An 18,929-nucleotide genomic window follows, 5' to 3' on the forward strand; every position below is an offset into this window, starting at 1 on the left:
GAGCTGCGGAACAATCGACAATCGCACAACTGTTGTGCGATAGTTTATTTAAAGGTGTGTCTCTAATCCTGCAAAAGATATAGCAAAAAGCATTTCATGGTATTTCTATTAGCCCAATTTGTATATATTTTGTGGGAAAGAGTTAATCTCAACAATCGATCAAAGAGACCTATAGTTGAGATTCGATAACGAACGATTCGAACGGTAATCGAGTTGTTTCGATAGTATGATGTATTTATAGTCCGGTCTTGAACAATGGACCGAGTCGAGAGGGAAAGCGCTCCGGGCAACGGCTCACCTTGGCACTGACGTATTAATAGTGCACTCTGAACGGACTTAGCACTAGATTGTTGTGAAACGGAAATAGACGTAGTGACAAAAGTTTTGCATTTAGAGTCAACAAGAATGCTTATGATATAGTCGAATAGATATACCAGAATCTTGACGTTAAAACGTAACGTTTGTTTGTTAAGAATTATAACTACGGTTGATATCGCGCCGCCAGCGGATTTTTTTTTATACAACTAACAGGTAGTTTCCTTCGACAAGTCTAAGAGAGTCAATAGATTATTTTCAACAAGATTATTGCTACGGTTAATGTTGAACTGATAATTGATAACTATAACTGAAGTGTCAAAGAAAGTTATTTTCAACTGTCTAGTCTATTTATTGTATCTCTTATATGATTTTATCTTGAATTTCTATTTAATAAAAATGAAGAAAACGTATGTAACAATAATGAAATATTGAATAAACATTTTCCACCCCCGGCATGAGATGCCCTCGACCTCGCCCGCTCTAATCCGGTAACGTTAACTCGTATCTACTCCATTCGAGATAACTTCTATTTATAAATCCATTAACTTTTATTTATATACGATAAAAGTTTTAACTTTTATTATGTAATACAAGTTTATATTATATAACATAGTAATTAATAACCGGATTGTTAAATGCGCAAAGGCAACTGTATAACATGAAAACACAAAATAAATATTAAAATATGTATTCATCTAAAATAGTTAATGGTGAATAAATAATGTGGTATATAATTCGAGTATATAATGAGGTGTACATCGTGATCCATCACAAGTCTCTTACCGGAAGTCGCGTGACGCGCACGCGATGCTTTGCGTTTACTAAGTTAGGTGCTAAGTTTATGTAACTGACGATAACTTAGGTAACCGAAGGATAAGGATATTTATAACCGAAGCTTCGATAAGTTTCGGTACGTTTTGATATTCTAACAGCAAATTCCCACTACCTAAACACACGTATTAAAGCATTTTTATACCGTTAAAAAAAACAAAAATAAAAATGTGAATTACGAAAGTGTTTCGGTATAGTCTAACAGTAAAACACTAATGAAATGCTAAGTTACTGTTAAGCAAGTTATATTGCACAAAATCAATGGCAGAACCATCGATTTTCACGGTTTATATTCCGTAACTTGTCAAAACTATTACGTTGTCAAAAAACGAAACTTTAACCATTGATCTAGGCTATCTTGTGTTATTTTTATGTTTTATTTTAAAAGCGGTGATTAGGAACATTCTCTTTTTATTAAATTAAATAAACGAGAAGATACTACTTTTATATACACAGTTCAGATTTCACTTTAATGTATTCAGACACGTTTTATATTTGTAATCAAAAATAGTGTTATTACAGAGATGCGATGATCGCGTGTGGGTCACACCTACATATTCGGCGAAAAATATCTCTATTGCGTACGTGACCTATGCTATGCTTAGCAAATATAAGCATAGCATAGGTCACGTTTATGTTTTGTGTTAAATTCGTCATTTACCTTACAGAAAAGCTTCCAATGAGTTTATAAAGCAGGAACTCGAATCACACCAACGTCACCAACTTAATCCAGCGTTTACTAATGCCCAGACGCGGTTGTTTTGTGGCAGATTTAATATTGTTTACCGCTACGAGTTACGCGAGTGCCTTTTGGTAGTTTATAGCTATAAATAGACAAATGACTTACGATCTTGGTGTTAAGATGCATCAGCTCCCGCTCGGTGACCCGACGCCGCGCTGTCTCCATTTGCTGCTGCCTATACTGGTTGTACTTGTACAGCAAATACATCCCGGGCAGGGCCAACACCACGAAGGGTCGCATTAAGCTTGACGAAGAGGACGCGCGTTGAGGCATCTTTGTATTATCATTATTCCCTTCAGTCTAACTAGGCACACACATCACCAATCCTCATGAGGCAAATCTCACAACTCGATATGAACTTTATGACTATTGCCATAGGATTCATCTTGCACTATCACAACGTCTACTCTATAGACTTTGGAAGAATTTGTACGCACTACGACTAGACTATTAGCACTCTTATAGCGTCACTATCCTACGGGGTTTCTACGTAAAATGGTTTTTATTGCTTTAATAATAGACCTATTTTTACATTGCTGTGTTGTTTAACCAATTGCTTTTGGCCGGCATCTGTAACAAAAAAAATACGCTTAAAAATGCTTATGTAAACAAACTGTGATAAAGCAAAAACATTTTTTGATACAGACGAATAAGTAATGTAGGTAAAAAAGTATTGATATCCAATTTGGCTGACATCACAAGTAGAAGTATTGGATTATCATGGAAAATTAGTTTTTCCGAAGCTGCCTTTATAGTAACGAGGTAATTTGCCTAAGCCCGAAATAGAGGCAATAAGCGGCCAATAAATTGATTGATAGCTTCCTCTGGGGAATTACGTTGACATATGATGTGCAATTTCTTAGAACATCAATGTTACGAGTATTTTACGAACATTTTTCTCGGGCAACAACTTCATTGTGTTTCAGAGTTTTAATAATAGTTTTATTATTCTTTTTTCATTTAATTACTGACCTTCAAAATTTCAATTTGGCAAGCGGTCTAATTGAATTTCTCTATATTCATATTTCTACCCAGCAATATGATTGTATCGAGATTATTGGAATCAATTAATTGGTCTCGAAACAGTTCCAAATTATATTGAATGATGCTTAAAACAAAACACAAATTAAAAACTCGGCGACACTTTAACCCGACCATAAAATTAAGATTTTTCCTATTCTTTTTTTTTTACAATATTCATCGTTCAAATTAAAAGTGGCCAGGTCGTTTAAGGTGTATAAAATGTTCAGTAGGCTCTTCAACGTTGGAAGAGTTGATCGGACCACTTCTGGTGCTCCAATTAACTGCTGACGTAAAAAAATTTCATTTTATTCGCTAGAAAAAAGTTATAAGCTTCAAAATTTGCGATTTATATTTAGTAATTTGGAGTACATAGGCTTGTTCGTTAAATTATTGTTTAATTATATTTTTCCTCAATTCTACTTATAATCCAATCTCGTAATAACCCTTTGATAAAAATCTTACTTCTTACTAATATTATAAATCTGGAAGTTTAGATGGATGTCTGTCAGAGTTTGTAGTCTAAATGACAGAACGGATTTCAATGAAATTTAGTGTAGATGTAGAGGATAGTCTGGAGGAATACATACGCGGACTGAGTCGCCGGCGAAAGCTAGTATATTAACAAGGCTCTTAGGCTTTAGGTCTTATTAGAAAATCGGTAACAAATTATATAAACTTAAAACACAAGTAAGAAAAAAGAAACAAGTCTTGCAAACAGGAAACTTGTAGCATTTTGTGACAGATATTGATGTCTATATAGACAGCGGTCGAATCTATCGGGACCTATTGGCTATACGGTATTAGCCCGTGCCAGTCGACGCCACATATTGCCTCGACAAGCCCCGGATCTCCTACACGCCACAACGCCTCCCCACTCAATAACCGTATCTTCGAGAACACTCGCTATTTATGTAGCTTTTTAGAACTATTGACGATCTTAGTTGTACTTGTTATAATAATAAATTGTACCAATTTTATTAATACCCAAAACTACTATTTGTCTTGTTTTGAATTAAAAAACAAAACAAGTTTTTAAATCTTCCAAAGCTAAACGTTTTGGGCCTGTCCCACCACTGGTTGATAGAGGCTAAGATCGCTTAAAAATGACGTCACTGTCAGATAAAGTAACAAAATCCGATATTTCTATCACATGTTTGACACGTTGGATAGTTATCAGCCAGTGGTAGGACAGGCCCTAAAACTTTTATATACTAGCTAACAACATTTTTAATGTTTTAAAAAAACATCTTATAGTATTTTTAACATCTCGCGGTCATATATAAAGTAGTGGTAGCATGGTAGGAATCTAAGCGAAGCAATCATGTGAAAACCATTTCATATCGGGAGCCCGGGGACGGTATCCGCTGACTAAGGTAACTCCCAAGTCAATTTCAAATAGTTTTATTTTTCATGAGCTAAACGGAAATTAAAAAAGAAACTAAAATTATGTCATTTCACAAGATGTTTAGAATATGTTAAGAAATTATTAGAATGAAAAAAGTTTTTGGTACAAAAATAAGTACCAAGTCATTAGAATCGTACAAATTACTAGCTGTTGCTCGCGACTTCGTCCCCGTGAAGTAAAAAATGAATAATGGCCTATGTTACTCACTGATAACGTAGCTTTTTAATAGTATAAAAATCAAATTCGACCCAGTTGTTTTTGAGTTATTTCAATAAATACAAAAAATACATATCTTTCCTCTTTATAATACTGGTATAGATATGAACAATTTCAGGACAGTCATTTTGTTTTAAAAAAGGTTAAAAAAGGTGGACAAATTTAAGTATTTGGGTCAGTGGATCACCGAGGATATGAAAGACAACCTTGACATTGAAAGAGAACGTAGGGCGCTGTCTGTTCGCTGTAATATGTTGGCCCGTAGATTCGCTAAATGTACATATAACGTTAAGTTGACACTTTTTAAAGCATATTGCCAGTCTTTTTATGCGTGCGGTCTATGGGTTGACTACACGCAGAGGATATACAGCGACCTACGTGTACAGTACAACAACGCATTCAGGATGTTGATGGGGTTGCCGCGTTACTGCAGCGCCTCTGCTATGTTTGCGGACGCTCGAACGGATGGTTTTGAAGCCATCATGAGAAAGCGCTGTGCCTCGTTAATGCAGCGAGTGCGCCGCAGCCCCAACAGCATCCTGAGTGCGCTGATGGACAGATGGGACTCGGCGATGCTGGCTCGTTGGATACACTTACATGTAGGCTAGTGTAATGTGAGATTTTTGTTATTTATATTAATTATGTTAATTTTCTACTAACACTAGTTTGTAAGTTTACACTAACACCTTATGGATCTTTGCTGTCTGAAATAAATGATTATTATTATTATTATTATTATTTTGTTTTAATCCAAGCTACAATAATCCAGACAAACCTCAAAATTATAAAAGAGAAACAATAAAAATATTGTCAAAATAAATGACATCAAGTACCTATGTGTACGCATTCAAGTGTTGGTTATAAATTGTTACTTTGATAATTGTTTATATGAAGCTCTCGTGTTTCGTACTATTGATTCATTTTGCGTCATTTTTAATTTTCCTAAAGTTTTCTTGCTTCTTTAATATTATAAATGTGGAAGTTTAGACGGATGGATGGATGTTTGTTAGAGTTTGTAGCTTAAACGGCTGAACGGATTTTGATGAAATTTGGTATAGATGTAGAGGATAGTCTGGAAGAACACATAGGCTTACTCACTTTTGTTTTTTTAATTATACGCGGACGGAGTTGCGGGCGACAGCTAGTTTTATACTAAAATATTATAAGTACTTGTAAGAAATTTCAGTTAACAAACTACGGTATTAAATAAATACTAAGCTAGTTTTCTTCTTAAAATTAAAAACAATTTACGGTAACATTTATTTTTCCATAGCTATTAAAACTAATGCTCTTAACGTACAACGGAGTAAAACCTCTTAGGAGATTTTTTAATATACTTGAGTGTATTTAATACGCTCGTAACGAAATGTTAAGTCGATTACTCAATATGCTATAGAAATTATGAACCACATCATAGTTCATCATACTTCATACTTGTTAACTAGACAAGTGTATTCATATCAGATCAAATCTCTATGAAGCACACTTAAGCCGTTTTAAAAAATAGTCTGCAAATACAAAATATATGCCTATCAATCGCCTTATCGTGCTGATTTAATCTACATTCTAATGTTTTTTATAGCTTTCTTACTTATAGCGAATTTCATAAAAAATTACCAACAACTTCTTACCAAAAGCTTCTGCTCGCGACTCCGACCTCGTTGTATTATAAAAAAAAAATCAAAAGTAAGCAGCCTATGTGTTCTTCCAGACTATCCTTTTCATCTACGTCAATTTTTTTCAAGATCCGTTCAGCAATTTAGGCTACAAACTAACAAATATCCATCTATCTAAACTTTCGCATTTATAATATTAGTAAGATATACTGACTAATCTATTACCTAAAATAAAACGGTTTCTCCTGAAGCTTTTGTTTATTGCTCACTCTCTCTGTATTTTGAAAAATGTAAAGCAAATTGATAGACAATTTATTTAAAACGACATAAAAGGTTTCAAAGTGCAGGAAGGTGCATAAAACGCGAGCGGGAGTACAGGAAACTGCTGCATTTCCGACGCCGTTCATGCACAACGACGCATATATTTATTTTCAACATTTACATCAAATTTGCAGTTCTATTTGTACGAATTTGAAATTCTCCTGTTGATATAAATATTGAAAATTGCAGTAAAACATCGACTAAAATGGAATTTTGATGCGATATCATAGAAATTACTATTTAATATAGTTTTGGGTATAACGATTGGTACTAAATACGTAAGAATAAACAAATTTGTCTCGAACACTCCGTGACAGTCAAATCTTAATTAAATAACTAGATACGTCCCGTCTACAAATGGCATACAGTCAACATATTGTACGTATATTGTTAGTCGCTTACCACCTTGAACGCGACGAGATGAATCGACAGTCGCTTGATTGCTTCGTTAGATCAAACTAACAACTCGTTAACGAAGCGCGCCTTGTCGACTCGATCTTACCCGAAATTAACTTCGTCGCCATTGCTATTTTAAATTGAAAGGGTCACAAATAAGTTGATTATAAATTGACATTTTGTAGCTGGTAGACAAAGTTAGTGTTTTGTGTTTCTTTATTATGGTTTTAAAATAATTATGTTTTGTGTATACTTATATGTCGAAGATAATATCAGTCAAAGGCACTTGTAATAAATCAAAGAAACTAAATCAACCTAACCTCGTCTTAACTCAAAATTTAGTTGACAAGAAAAATATTTAACATTAATCTGAATACATACTTTTCTTAATGACGCATCCATGTACGTTTCTATACCCATGGAGTTAGCGACGTAAAAGCTTGTATACTTAAACCACGCGACCTTGATACAAAAACCGTACCCTCTCCCATTGTAAGCAATCTTTACTGCAGTGAATATAAAACCAACATACTAAACGTTTCTCAAATGGGAAAAATATTCTTGATACTTGTAGAATATAATTTTAGGGAAAATTGTTGAATATTTTGGTATACTTCATCATCATCTCCTTATCCTACTCCCGTAGGGTCGGCGCAACAGGTTTTTGTCCTCCACATAACTCAATCATACGTCATCTCAGTCATCACTCCCTTTTTGATCATGTCACCTTTTACACAATCCATCCATCTCTTTCTAGGTCTACCTATTTTGGTATACTTAGCGTTGTTTAAACAGAATTTAACTGTAAATATCTCATACAAACTCTACATGCTGGCTGTTTCTTTTTATTAAAACTCATATTAGGCAAAAGTCTTTTTAAACTGTAATAAAAAAAGCATTTTAATAAATTAACCAAATTCGAGTCGCATTCGAGACATTAGAGTTTGTAGTCTTGAATATATTGTCTTTTTTGTAATTACAAGATATTTATCTTTTGGAACGGGAGCCAAAAATGCACAGATTATACATAAAAAATATGACCTATAAAACAGCTACTACTGCTCTTGTTACAAAATTGTAGTGTGTGAACGTAAAACCTTATTTCGAACTATTGGCCTAATACTGTAACAAATCTATACTAAGGTTATAAAGAGGAAAACTTTATTTAATTGTAATGAAATAACTCTGAAATACTGGGCTGTTTTTAAAAATTCTTTCACCATTAAAAAGCTACGTTGTCAGTGAATAACATAGGCTATGTTTTATACTGAGTTGTGGGCGAAAGCTAATCTTAAATACTTCGACAGTCGTCAAATTTTGTAAATAATTTGGAGTTTATGCGTGATCTTATCATTTAAGACGCTGTTACATATTTAAATAACGTTTCAGTATTCGGCCGTATTATGACTGTAAAAGGCTTATAAATATTTCAGCTGAAAGAAGAGAGTCAGGCGCCAATAAGTTTGCGCGGAAACATTTATTATATTGCAAGGTAAAAAAATAATTGGTTATTGTATACATTTTAAATAGAGAATAGACAATCGGTTTCATTCTCTCATATACAATATTGAGGGTCTGTCCCCATCAAATTGTAAATTGTCTGATATCCAACTTGTAAAATAGGTGATGGAAATACCAAATTTTGTTACCTTATCTGACAGTGACGTCATTTCTAAGCTATCTGAGCTACTATCAGCCAGTGGTGGGACAGGCTCTAATATTGATAAATATTAAAATGCTTAAAAATTTCAAATCAAAACCTTTAAACCAAAAATAACTACGACATTTGTATGCAAAAGTGTAAACATGAACACAAAACAGTGTCGTCAAAAGGGCAGTAATAAAAAGGCGCGCTCAGCACTTTTCAGGCGGGATTTTTGTAAAAGCGGACGAAACAAAAGACGGCACGTCAACCGGGCGGTAATGGGCACGTGCTGATTGAAAGTAGCTCCTTTTGTTTTCGATACCAAAAATACTGATGGAAATCCCAATTAAACGGAAATTGTAAAAGAAAATAAGAACGTAATATCTCAGTGTTTTATTTGAATTCTTGAGAGGAACGGCTTGCATTGGTATTAAAATGAGCAAATTTAAATCAACCTGAATAAGATTCTAACGTTATTTATCAAAATTTATATTTATATTTAAATTTTATAAGTATTTGTTAGAGTTCATTAGAAAACAATAGTGAATTACTATTTACTTGTATATGTCTGGCAACCTTAATTTGTATGCAGCGAGCGTTGCTAATAAGATTAGCAGTAACGTTACAAACAATAACAATCGCAGTAAACTTCACAAGCAGAGTTTTGTTGATCTTGTTGGTTAACTCTGCTACAGACGTTCAGTTAAAAAAAGGTTTTTAGCGGGCTAAATATTCTTATATCTATCTATACTATTATAATAAAGCATAAACAACACTTTTTGTTGCCTGCAATCACAGCATACATATTTTTGAATAGTTCTTTTTTAATAAAAAGCCCTAATCCTAATGTGGGAAAGAGACCATAAGTTGCTGCCAACATCAAGAAAGCAATTGTCATTAGTGCATTTGAATTTTGACATTTGACAGACGTAAACAATAAAATAAAGTTATTATAATTTCATGCGGATGAAGTCGCATGGGAACACTAGTTTTTTAATATAATAAGAGGAACGTCAATACGTGATTTATTTATTTTATAGGCCGTGAAAACTGACGTTTAAATAATTTGCTTGCTTTTACTTGAAGATAATGTTAGATTGAGAATTTTTTAATGCCGTTCCAATCTCGCTATCTAGATTACCTTAATCCTAACTACGAGTGTCCGGGCAATGGCCAGGGGCCAAGGGGCGGGGTACAGGGTTGTGACGTCACGACTCCCCCGGCCTGCCGCAGCGCGCCAAACGCGGACGTTACGGATCACCGGGTAATGGTCATACTAATTTAACTCTAAAGGTGATATTTTTTTAATCTACAAATGAGGTAATAATAAACCAGTACAGAGACCTCCTGACGTCCTAAAAGAGTACTTAGGAATATTAGAAAGGTATATGCTCGTACAGAAACCGATTTAAGCGGACAAGAATCCCTCTTCATTTGTTTGTGAAATAAAAAAATATATAAACACACACCACTTCGTGGCGCAGGATGTCAGCAGTCACAGCATATTTTTGAATAATCCCTTCTTTAATATATTGCCTTACGCTTACGACATGCTTTAGGCTACATATTTTCACGCGATAAAACATAGGGAGTAAAAAAACCTATATGTAGGAAAGGGACCATAAACTACAAGCTGCCAACATTAAGGAAGAAAGATTATTTTGGTAATGGTAATTTTGACATTTGCAATTTTTGACAAGTGTAAATAATAAAATAAAGTTTTTATAATTTCATGCGGATGAAGCCGCACGGGAACAGCTAGTGTCTGATAATTATTAAACAAATGACTATCGTATTGTTGACTATATTTGCCGTTGCAGAAAATGTGTTGCAGGCAACATATGTTTTTCCTTACCTGTATGTATAAAACCAAGATATTCAGACATCTGCGCAATGCGGTCCTATAACGAGGGACGTAAATAGCTTCAATCAACGTAACCACAAACTTATCTGATATACGAGTAGCAATTTGTTGTTGAATCGTCTCATCTCAACTTCTAATCTCAACAAATTTGTATCGTTAACTTTTATTGAATTAATCATTCAAACAATGTATTTCGGTTCAATCTATAAATGAAATGTTTTACAGTAATACTGGGTTTCTGAAGTTTCTAGCGATTCATTAGTGTTAGGAGAAACTATATTTCAAATGAGTAAAACTAAAGTTACGTAGTTCGGGAACGTCTTTCAAGAATTTGTTGAAACAAAAACACTAAACTTAGATGAGAAACCGGCTATAAAACTAGTAAATTTGACATCATTGTATAGATTATTTAACAAAACTGCATACTAGTTATTTTTTTCTTCCATCGTACAATATCACTTTACTTATATCGTAATGATGTCCATGTATTGCTGAACTAATTCGACTTTACTTTGCTTTTAGTGAATAATGTTTAAAACACGATTGCTGTACAATGAAAACATTCCATACGTTAGAGCGAAATATTTCGTCTTTTTATTTACTTTTTCACATAAATGTACATTCGTTTTATATACAACTTCTCACAGAAATGTACCGGTAAAGCGTAGGCAGGTAAAGTAATTGAAACAAAGTTTTGTAACCGCAACGTAACACTTTTCATTCAATATTTATTTTGGTCGTACCAACTTTGGATATGCAAACTTAGTTTGTAAACTTTTAAATGTGAGTATTAAGCCTGCTATACACCTTTAGTTTTAACTAAACTCTCCACATAAAGGTAATTTTGTGAGAATAATTTTATCTGTTCATTTATAACTAAACGTGTGTTGCGGGCTTAAGAATGTACTCTTAACAAAATATACTGATATTTTCTCTTTAGTTTTTTACTGACTATGTGGTTTATGATATCTGACATTTTAGGTTAGGTATATGCAAATTTTCTTCAGCCGCGTGATGTCGCATATAATCTCATATCCAACCATCCCTCCTCCATATATGCTAATATATTGTTGGCTATTCATGATTTCACTTTCTAAAAGATCAGATTTATCCTCTCTCAAGTAACACACATCGTACGCGGTGATGTGTAAAGTAGGTAAACCTAGGAAAAATAACACCGTAATTTTGTTATATATAATAATAATTATATACTTAATTATTGTTTTTTTCTGAGGCATAATATTATTAATAAACATTCATATCATCGAAGACTGTTTGCCAGTTTCATCTTACAGTGAAAGAATTTAATCTGCTTTCCGCTGAGGATCATTCACAACAAACTGTTATCATAACATCTGTAAGTATGTTTTTGTTATAAAACTGGGTAGGAAATAAACTTCCTCGACTGTTAGCAAGACCTCAAATAAACTGGTCTTTTCGTACTACCTTTCATTAAAGTACTCACGTACTTTATTGCTCAAACTGAACATGAAACATTCGTTGCAAAACAAACACGGTACTGTGAAAACACCGACCGAGCAAAGCGCGGAGAGTCGAAATTAAAAACCTCGCTTTTCGGTTAGTAAAGAGAATTTATAAAACAAACAGCACGTACACGCATCAATTATTCTTTTGTAACTATACGCTTTTATTAAGTAAAATTTTATCATTAAAAACCGTTCATGAATTACAATGTGTGAAATATTATTTTAAAAATTTTTGAAAAGGAAATGAAAAAACATTTATTAAACCAAAAATATTGTTCATAACAGGGTATTTTTAAAAAAAGTTGTTATGTTAAGTTATTCTAGTTAATCTGGCAATGTCTGTATCGTGGCCACCGGAATTCATAAATACAATAAAATTTCGAGTTATATTAACAGCTTGCGTAAGTCACTATGAAGGGGCTCGAACCTACCCTTAGTTAAGGATTACTATACCTTAGTCAACCAATACAGCCTAGTACGGATTAGTTGCCTGCACACAGATACGTGCAGGTTTCCTTACAAATTTTGTATACATATTCCAGTTAGCTGGAATATGGAAGACTCGAGATAAATATTTAAAAGTGACGATGTTAACGCATTTCATAAACAGCTAAACTCTGATTTACTATCTCAGTCTACCTTATTAAAAAAAGATATGGACATTTCCAGTTCAATGTAAATACGTGCCATTCAATAACAAAGGTTAATTACGAAGTCAGTCATTTGCAAGCTGAGCATTTCTATTGTTACTTAAGTCTTCATTTCATAACAGTTTCCAACTCACATCATTATCATCTCCCCTGCTTTATCCTACTCCCGTAGGGTCGGCGCGCCGGGTTTTCGACCTCCAAATAACTCTATCATCCGTCATGTCAGTCATCACTCCCTTCTTGATCATGTCCCCTTTCACGCAATCCATCCATCTCTTTCTAGGTCTACCTTTACCAGCGTACCCCTCCAATTTAATTCATAACTAATGTCCTTGTTACATGCGATTCATCCCTTCTCATAACATGTCCATACCACGCTAACCTTTTACTCCTTAGTTTCCAACTCACATAACATTTGATATTCGCAGAGCTAAAGGCCAGGCCATTCTAACCTCTCTTTGAAGATTTCTGTTTACGACGTGTATAAACACGTTTTTATGCTTAACTAAATTCACGAAAATAAAACCTAAGGTGAGGCTTATCGGTTAATACTTGTATTGGTAGAAACATTAACTTAAGGTTTATAGGAGTAGAAAACCTTGCAAGCGAACACCAAAGTAGGTACAATCGGGGAAACTGGCGGCGTTCTAATAACATTTTGAAACGAGACGGGAACTAATCCAAATCAACGCAGCTTATAAATGTATCGTTTAGTAATACATCGCTAGTTCATTTTTATATAACTTCGTTTGTCTCGTTGGAAAAAGACAATTTTGCCTGTAGTGGAACACCACAGATTTCCGCCACTGTACCTACACATACCAACGTAGCTAAACTTTTGCGCGGTTCATTTTTTTGCTCTACTTTTTGTATATGCCAGAATAGGTATACTAAAAGGTCGGCACACCCACCTTAATTCACTGTTTAAACCGCATCAACCTTTAACCTATGGTTAAAGTTTAAGCGGTCAAAATAAAAACCACATCGAAAATGGTACCACGAGTTTTCCATTTCCATTCCCGAAACATCTGTATGCCGTCCTCCTCTTACCTTTTGAAATAAGAGCGATAGCAATATCTGTGTACAGGTGAGGGAGTGCAAAGAAAACCCACGGTGAATGCAAACCTTTCGTACCTGCGACATTCTGATCGTTTTGCAATTAAGACTAATGCTGTCTCTATCTGATCGCGAGTATTTGAAAGAGACGAGAATTTTTGACTTCATACATTTCTTTTTAAAGTGTTTCATATCGATGACAGCAAAATCAATCTTAATAACTCGATAAAAGTTATAAAGACTGCTAACAGTAAAGTTTTCAAACTTGTATTACTTCGTAAATGAGGTATTGAAGAGATTGATCATGCAATTGGGTTAATAACCCTTGAGGCTATGTAGACCGAATGAAATAACCTAAAAAGAGTTACAGATCAGTTACAAAGGTAAATTGTATGATCTTTACAATTTGATTTTTGTACAAATTACTATCTATACGTATAGAAAATAAAATTACGTAGATATTTTAGAGGTGTTACGTAAATAATACGATTCAAATTTTCGTTTTTGTTAATCGTGCAATAAGCTGCACCTGTCTATCGTAATAACTTTGGTAGGTTCATGAAACTATGCAATGATTTGCCGACATTGCGAATTATTTTTTCACATGAGACATGGCGTGTGGTTGTTCACCACACAAGGACGACCGCCGGCCTTAAACTTATTAGTCACTTACCTCATCAAAACAATCGGTGCACCTCAAACAAACGATCGCGAATCGTACAAAGGAAGACACGACGTTAGAGTTATCACATACAAAATAAAAGACACAAACAAATTGACATGCCGTTCTGTCACACAATTTTAGTCAGCACTCGAATGGATATCATATTTTTAATATTGTCCGTTATTTGATGAGAAGCGGCGTAGCTCAGGCCTAGTGGCAGGCGAGCGCGCTAGTCGGCGCGCCGCCTCACTTTGACGAACACACGCTCGCGAAGTGAAGTTTGCGCATGCGCTACGAGACGCAGGATCGCCCGAAATTCACTCCAAACAAACTTTGGTAAATGTCATAAGTATGAACTTAAGATTACACAAATGTAGCACCTATTTCAAGTGACTTAGAGACGTAAATAGCGTATTTTTATTGAGGTTATTATTTCTTTTTGAAAGACTATCGCGCGTGCCGCACTGCACACGTTGGTAATTAAATATGTGTTTGACAATAGCAGAGTCTATGGTACGGAGGCTGTGCTGTACTGTAGCGCTGATGACGTCAATCTGCTAAAGTTGTGTATCGCAAACCGGGTCGCAACATAAAAATGGAACTTTGAAACTTATAATGATTGAAAAGATTACGTAAACGGGCTTTGTTACGAAAGAAATAGTCTTTGGAATTCAGAAATACTTTTAACAATCGCACTTTAAATGTGGGCCAAAATTATAACCGGTTTATGGAATTATTTAGTAAAACTTGTAGATTCTAACTAAACGGTACAGATAATATATCTTCGTCATAATCTGTGGCGAACTATAGATTTAAATTTCGCGGTTAACGCGGGTAGGTGGGCTCATTTTTATTCTCCTGCACAAGAGGGTAAGTTTAAATTCACACTGGGATCGGGCGCGTTTTAAGGAGTCGTGTGAATCAGTTCAGTTGTCACGTCCGCGCTTGAAGGTCATCGTAAGTGGTTGGATTTCGAACATCGCGAATCTCGAGACACATGGGTCCGTACGTGTGTTTATTAGCTAACAGTAACATGGTCGCTAGTAAGATTCGGTTTTGTGTTGTTGATAACGCCTCGGCCTATACCGCGCGAACGGTGAGTGGTGCATACGGGTGCATCAGCTGGTCTGCATTGCTGGCGCATATAGACTTTAACATGACTTGACTCGATTGACACCGTCAGAATGACCAGGCGGTGAACGGAGTATCGAGTTGGTAAGTGTCAATTATTTACAATTATATTGCACCACGTTGCATTCATATAAATAAGTACCTAGACATCAATGAAACTTTTCTTAGTTCTTTGTATTGTAGTGAATGTATTTTCGGCGGTTGTGTTTGCATATCCGGTCAGCGCCCCCTAGGCTCTATGCCGACTGCTGGAAATAGATAGACGAGAAATAGACTTTGCTCTCGTAAAATATTCAACAATCTAAATATTCTACGAAAGGCTGAGTGCATTTGTTTGTTTTACGATTATTTGATGCGTTTTGTCTTTGTTACATTTTGATTTCTTGAAAATTCAACTGATTTTTTTAATCTATGCATTTATTTCGCGGAAACGTATTATTGAAGGGAGAAAAACACGTTTGTAACAAAAATAACTGATTATTTTTCACATGAATATTTAAAATCGGTCTTAAAGAGTTAATATTAACTGCTGCTACTACTTAGGATAGGCTCCGAGTCCCTTAGTGGGGATTTATAGTGACTAGTGATGAGGACGATGATAAGTAATTTTAAGATTAAATTAGATTATTTTAAATAATTTCAATTAAGAACCATAACAAAATTTCAGAGTAGATCAACAACCTTCGATAGCTCAGTTGGTAGAGCGGTGGACTGTAGAGGCAATAATTGTTATCCATAGGTCGCTGGTTCAAATCCGGCTCGAAGGAATCTTTTTGCATTTCGATGAATGAAAATATTTTTGTATCGAAAATGTTGTTATATCAATAATTATTATATTTTTTTTATAATAAAAATAAATTTGACATGTCTGTTTTATATAAGAACTTTACAATTCTCGTTAATTTAGAAAAAATTGTTTTATTTTAAAAATAAATTAAAAAGTATAAAACGTCATCTTCCTTTGTTTAAAATAGAGAGTAAATCTCAAATCGGCGGGTTTCACAAATTGTAGTATTTACACGAAATTAATGTGCTTTTTGAAAGATAAAAATGAAGCCGCTGCGGACAGGATTCGAACCTGTGCGGGTAGAACCCAATGGATTTCAAGTCCATCTCCTTAACCACTCGGACACCGCAGCTTCGAGATACGTAGTCAAAATTATTAAGACTAACAAATGTGTTTTAACGACATTAGTGTTTTTAGTATAAAAAATTCAATGTTATGTAGATATGTAAGTAACAGAAAACAAGCACAGTTAGTAAGAAATTTGTTTATCTGAAAATGATAACTTCTACGTTTTAAATTAATACGCTTTAACTTTCAGTATTTATTTAATTTCCTTAAAATTGTCATAAATTAACGCTGTATGCAGTTTTCGTTGTTTATAATGTTGACATTGATCGATAACTTTGTCTATGGTTTTTTTTTATTTACACTGATATTAAACAGTGCCATCTAACGGTGAATAGGTGTACCAAAAATTTATCAACCTGACGTCAGTTTCTATTTATCGGTAGATGGCGCTTAAAATCTCAATCATTATTTAATCTATTCGTCAACAGATGGCACTGAATGTTGCAAATATTCTCATCTCCCAGTACATCCTCAAACTTACAATACGATATACTAAAATTAATTGACATTGCGCTACATTTGCCTCTTTTTTGCTTAATTACAAACTAAATAAATGTGTGAAGAAAAAGGAAAACATGGCAATAAAGGAGAAATAGTTGTTTTTATTTCAACACTTTAATTGAAAAGTAGATTATGTCTAGAAAAAGCCGCTCGACACCGACGAGTTAGATGCACTTTCATAGTAGCCTGCTTTGTAACTGTATCATAGACAAGATGTAAAAGACCTAACAAGGGTGCAACACAAAAATAATGTATTTATTAAAACCCAGTAGTTCCTTGCATTAAAAAAAGAAATACACACACACAGAAATACATACACTTAAAACTATTATGTAACTATGAAATATTTTTGATATAAATTTCTTTGTCTAAATTTTGAATTTAGATATTTACAAATTTTAATATATTAAGACAAAGCTTCATGATAAAAACTTTATCACGGATGCCTGTAATTCATTACAATACAATAGAAAGCTTAACTTAAGTATCTTATCGTCAAACATTAGTGCACAACTATTTACATTCAAATTTCTTTCCAACTAAATAATAATTACGTTTAACATTAACGTTGTGTTCATTAAATAATAATTGAGAAATAAAAAAAACTTAATATTTATTTATCTTTAACTAATTTTATTGTTTTCGTAAACATGACACATCCTACGTTAAATGCACATACATAAATGGTAAAAACTCTTAATTTTCCTTATTACTTTATTAAATACAATTGTTATTGTAGGAATCAATTAAATAGCGCTCTCTGCCGAAAATGTTTGCAATTTAAATGAGAATTATTACAATCTTTTAGTTTATTCAATACGTACTTTTAAACTTACCAAGAAACAAAATCACGAAAGAATAAACTTTTTTACCAATCTTCGATTACGACATATAAAAACTCATTGTAAATAAGTTTTTTGTTTGCAAATTCAGGAAATTGTATCGACCTTCGACATTTGTTATGTTGGAGACAAGAAGAGTTTTTATCAATGTAAAGAACGTTCAAATCTTTAGAATTAAATGAATGTCTGAATTGTGAAATCAGACTAAAAGAATAATACTAAAAACATAAAAAAGTTTATTCGGAAATATTACAAATGTGTAACCTTTTAAATCTTTAGTATTATAATAAAGCGTAAACACACATTTGTTGCCTAAAATGTCAGCGATTACAGCACATTTTTAAATAATTCTTTTTTTAATAAAAAGCCCTACACTTACGTCACGCTTTAGTCTATACATATATTTTGACAACATTAAACTTAGAGGATAAATATTTTGGATAAAAACCCTAATGTGGGAAAGAGACCATAAGTTGCTGCCAACATCAAGGAAGCAAGATTTCAAAGGTTTGTAATGTCATTTTGACATTTGCTATTGATGATTTCACAACGATGAAGCCACACGGGAACAACTAGTAGACTATAACAACGAAACTCGTTATAATACCTTAAATGAAGAATGAGAATAACAATAAGAATATCTTTATTGCAAACTAAGGTTAATTACATCAATCAGTGTTGCCTTGACGACTTAACTAGGATTCCTAATAATATCGAATACTCTTTACAGCTAAATCGAGGATTGTTTTAATCGATTCCGATCACAGAGCAACAACAGTTATAATCCAATTTAAATATCATCCGTGTTCTTGAGACGAAAACCTTTTACGTATTGAAAGAGATCGTTAATACGCCACCAAGTAATAAAAAGCAAAGGCATAAAGTTTACAGCGACTGAGTTAAGGCGAGACGGACAGACGGACAGCACGTAAAAACAAAAGTGTAGCTAGGTGTCGTAAAACTTGCATTAGACACCGTTTACTAAAATGTAAACAGTACAATCGTGAACGAAAGTCGTAAGGACTTATTTTAATATTGTAGTTATTTATCCTATCCTATACAGCATACATTCAGTTACTCTCGTCA

The 18,929-nt window shown here is 33.9% G+C and overlaps 1 protein-coding gene and 2 non-coding genes across 3 annotated transcripts in view; 1 reads left to right on the forward strand and 2 right to left on the reverse strand.

Annotated features, from left to right (window-relative positions):
* The window catches only part of LOC106110890, a 44,406-nt gene extending 29,921 nt beyond the window's left edge, over nt 1-14,485 (reverse strand). Inside the window, exons 1-2 of the mRNA XM_013292839.1 lie at nt 14,244-14,485; nt 1,997-2,461 (exon numbers count right to left, since the gene is read on the reverse strand). Coding sequence (XP_013148293.1) covers nt 1,997-2,164 — 168 coding nt within the window. The 5' untranslated portion in view covers nt 2,165-2,461; nt 14,244-14,485. The remainder of the gene's footprint in view (nt 1-1,996; nt 2,462-14,243) is intronic.
* A 1,560-nt stretch (nt 14,486-16,045) lies between these two features.
* Nucleotides 16,046-16,132, forward strand: Trnay-gua. The gene is given in 2 exon segments: nt 16,046-16,082; nt 16,097-16,132. It is a non-coding gene; the product is annotated as a tRNA-Tyr (tRNA).
* A 290-nt stretch (nt 16,133-16,422) lies between these two features.
* Nucleotides 16,423-16,504, reverse strand: Trnas-uga. The gene has a single exon. It is a non-coding gene; the product is annotated as a tRNA-Ser (tRNA).
* Nucleotides 16,505-18,929: the final 2,425 nt, after the last annotated feature.

Source organism: Papilio polytes, unplaced genomic scaffold (assembly GCF_000836215.1).
Source record: "Papilio polytes unplaced genomic scaffold, Ppol_1.0 DF824191.1, whole genome shotgun sequence".
Classification (NCBI taxonomy): domain Eukaryota; kingdom Metazoa; phylum Arthropoda; class Insecta; order Lepidoptera; family Papilionidae; genus Papilio; species Papilio polytes.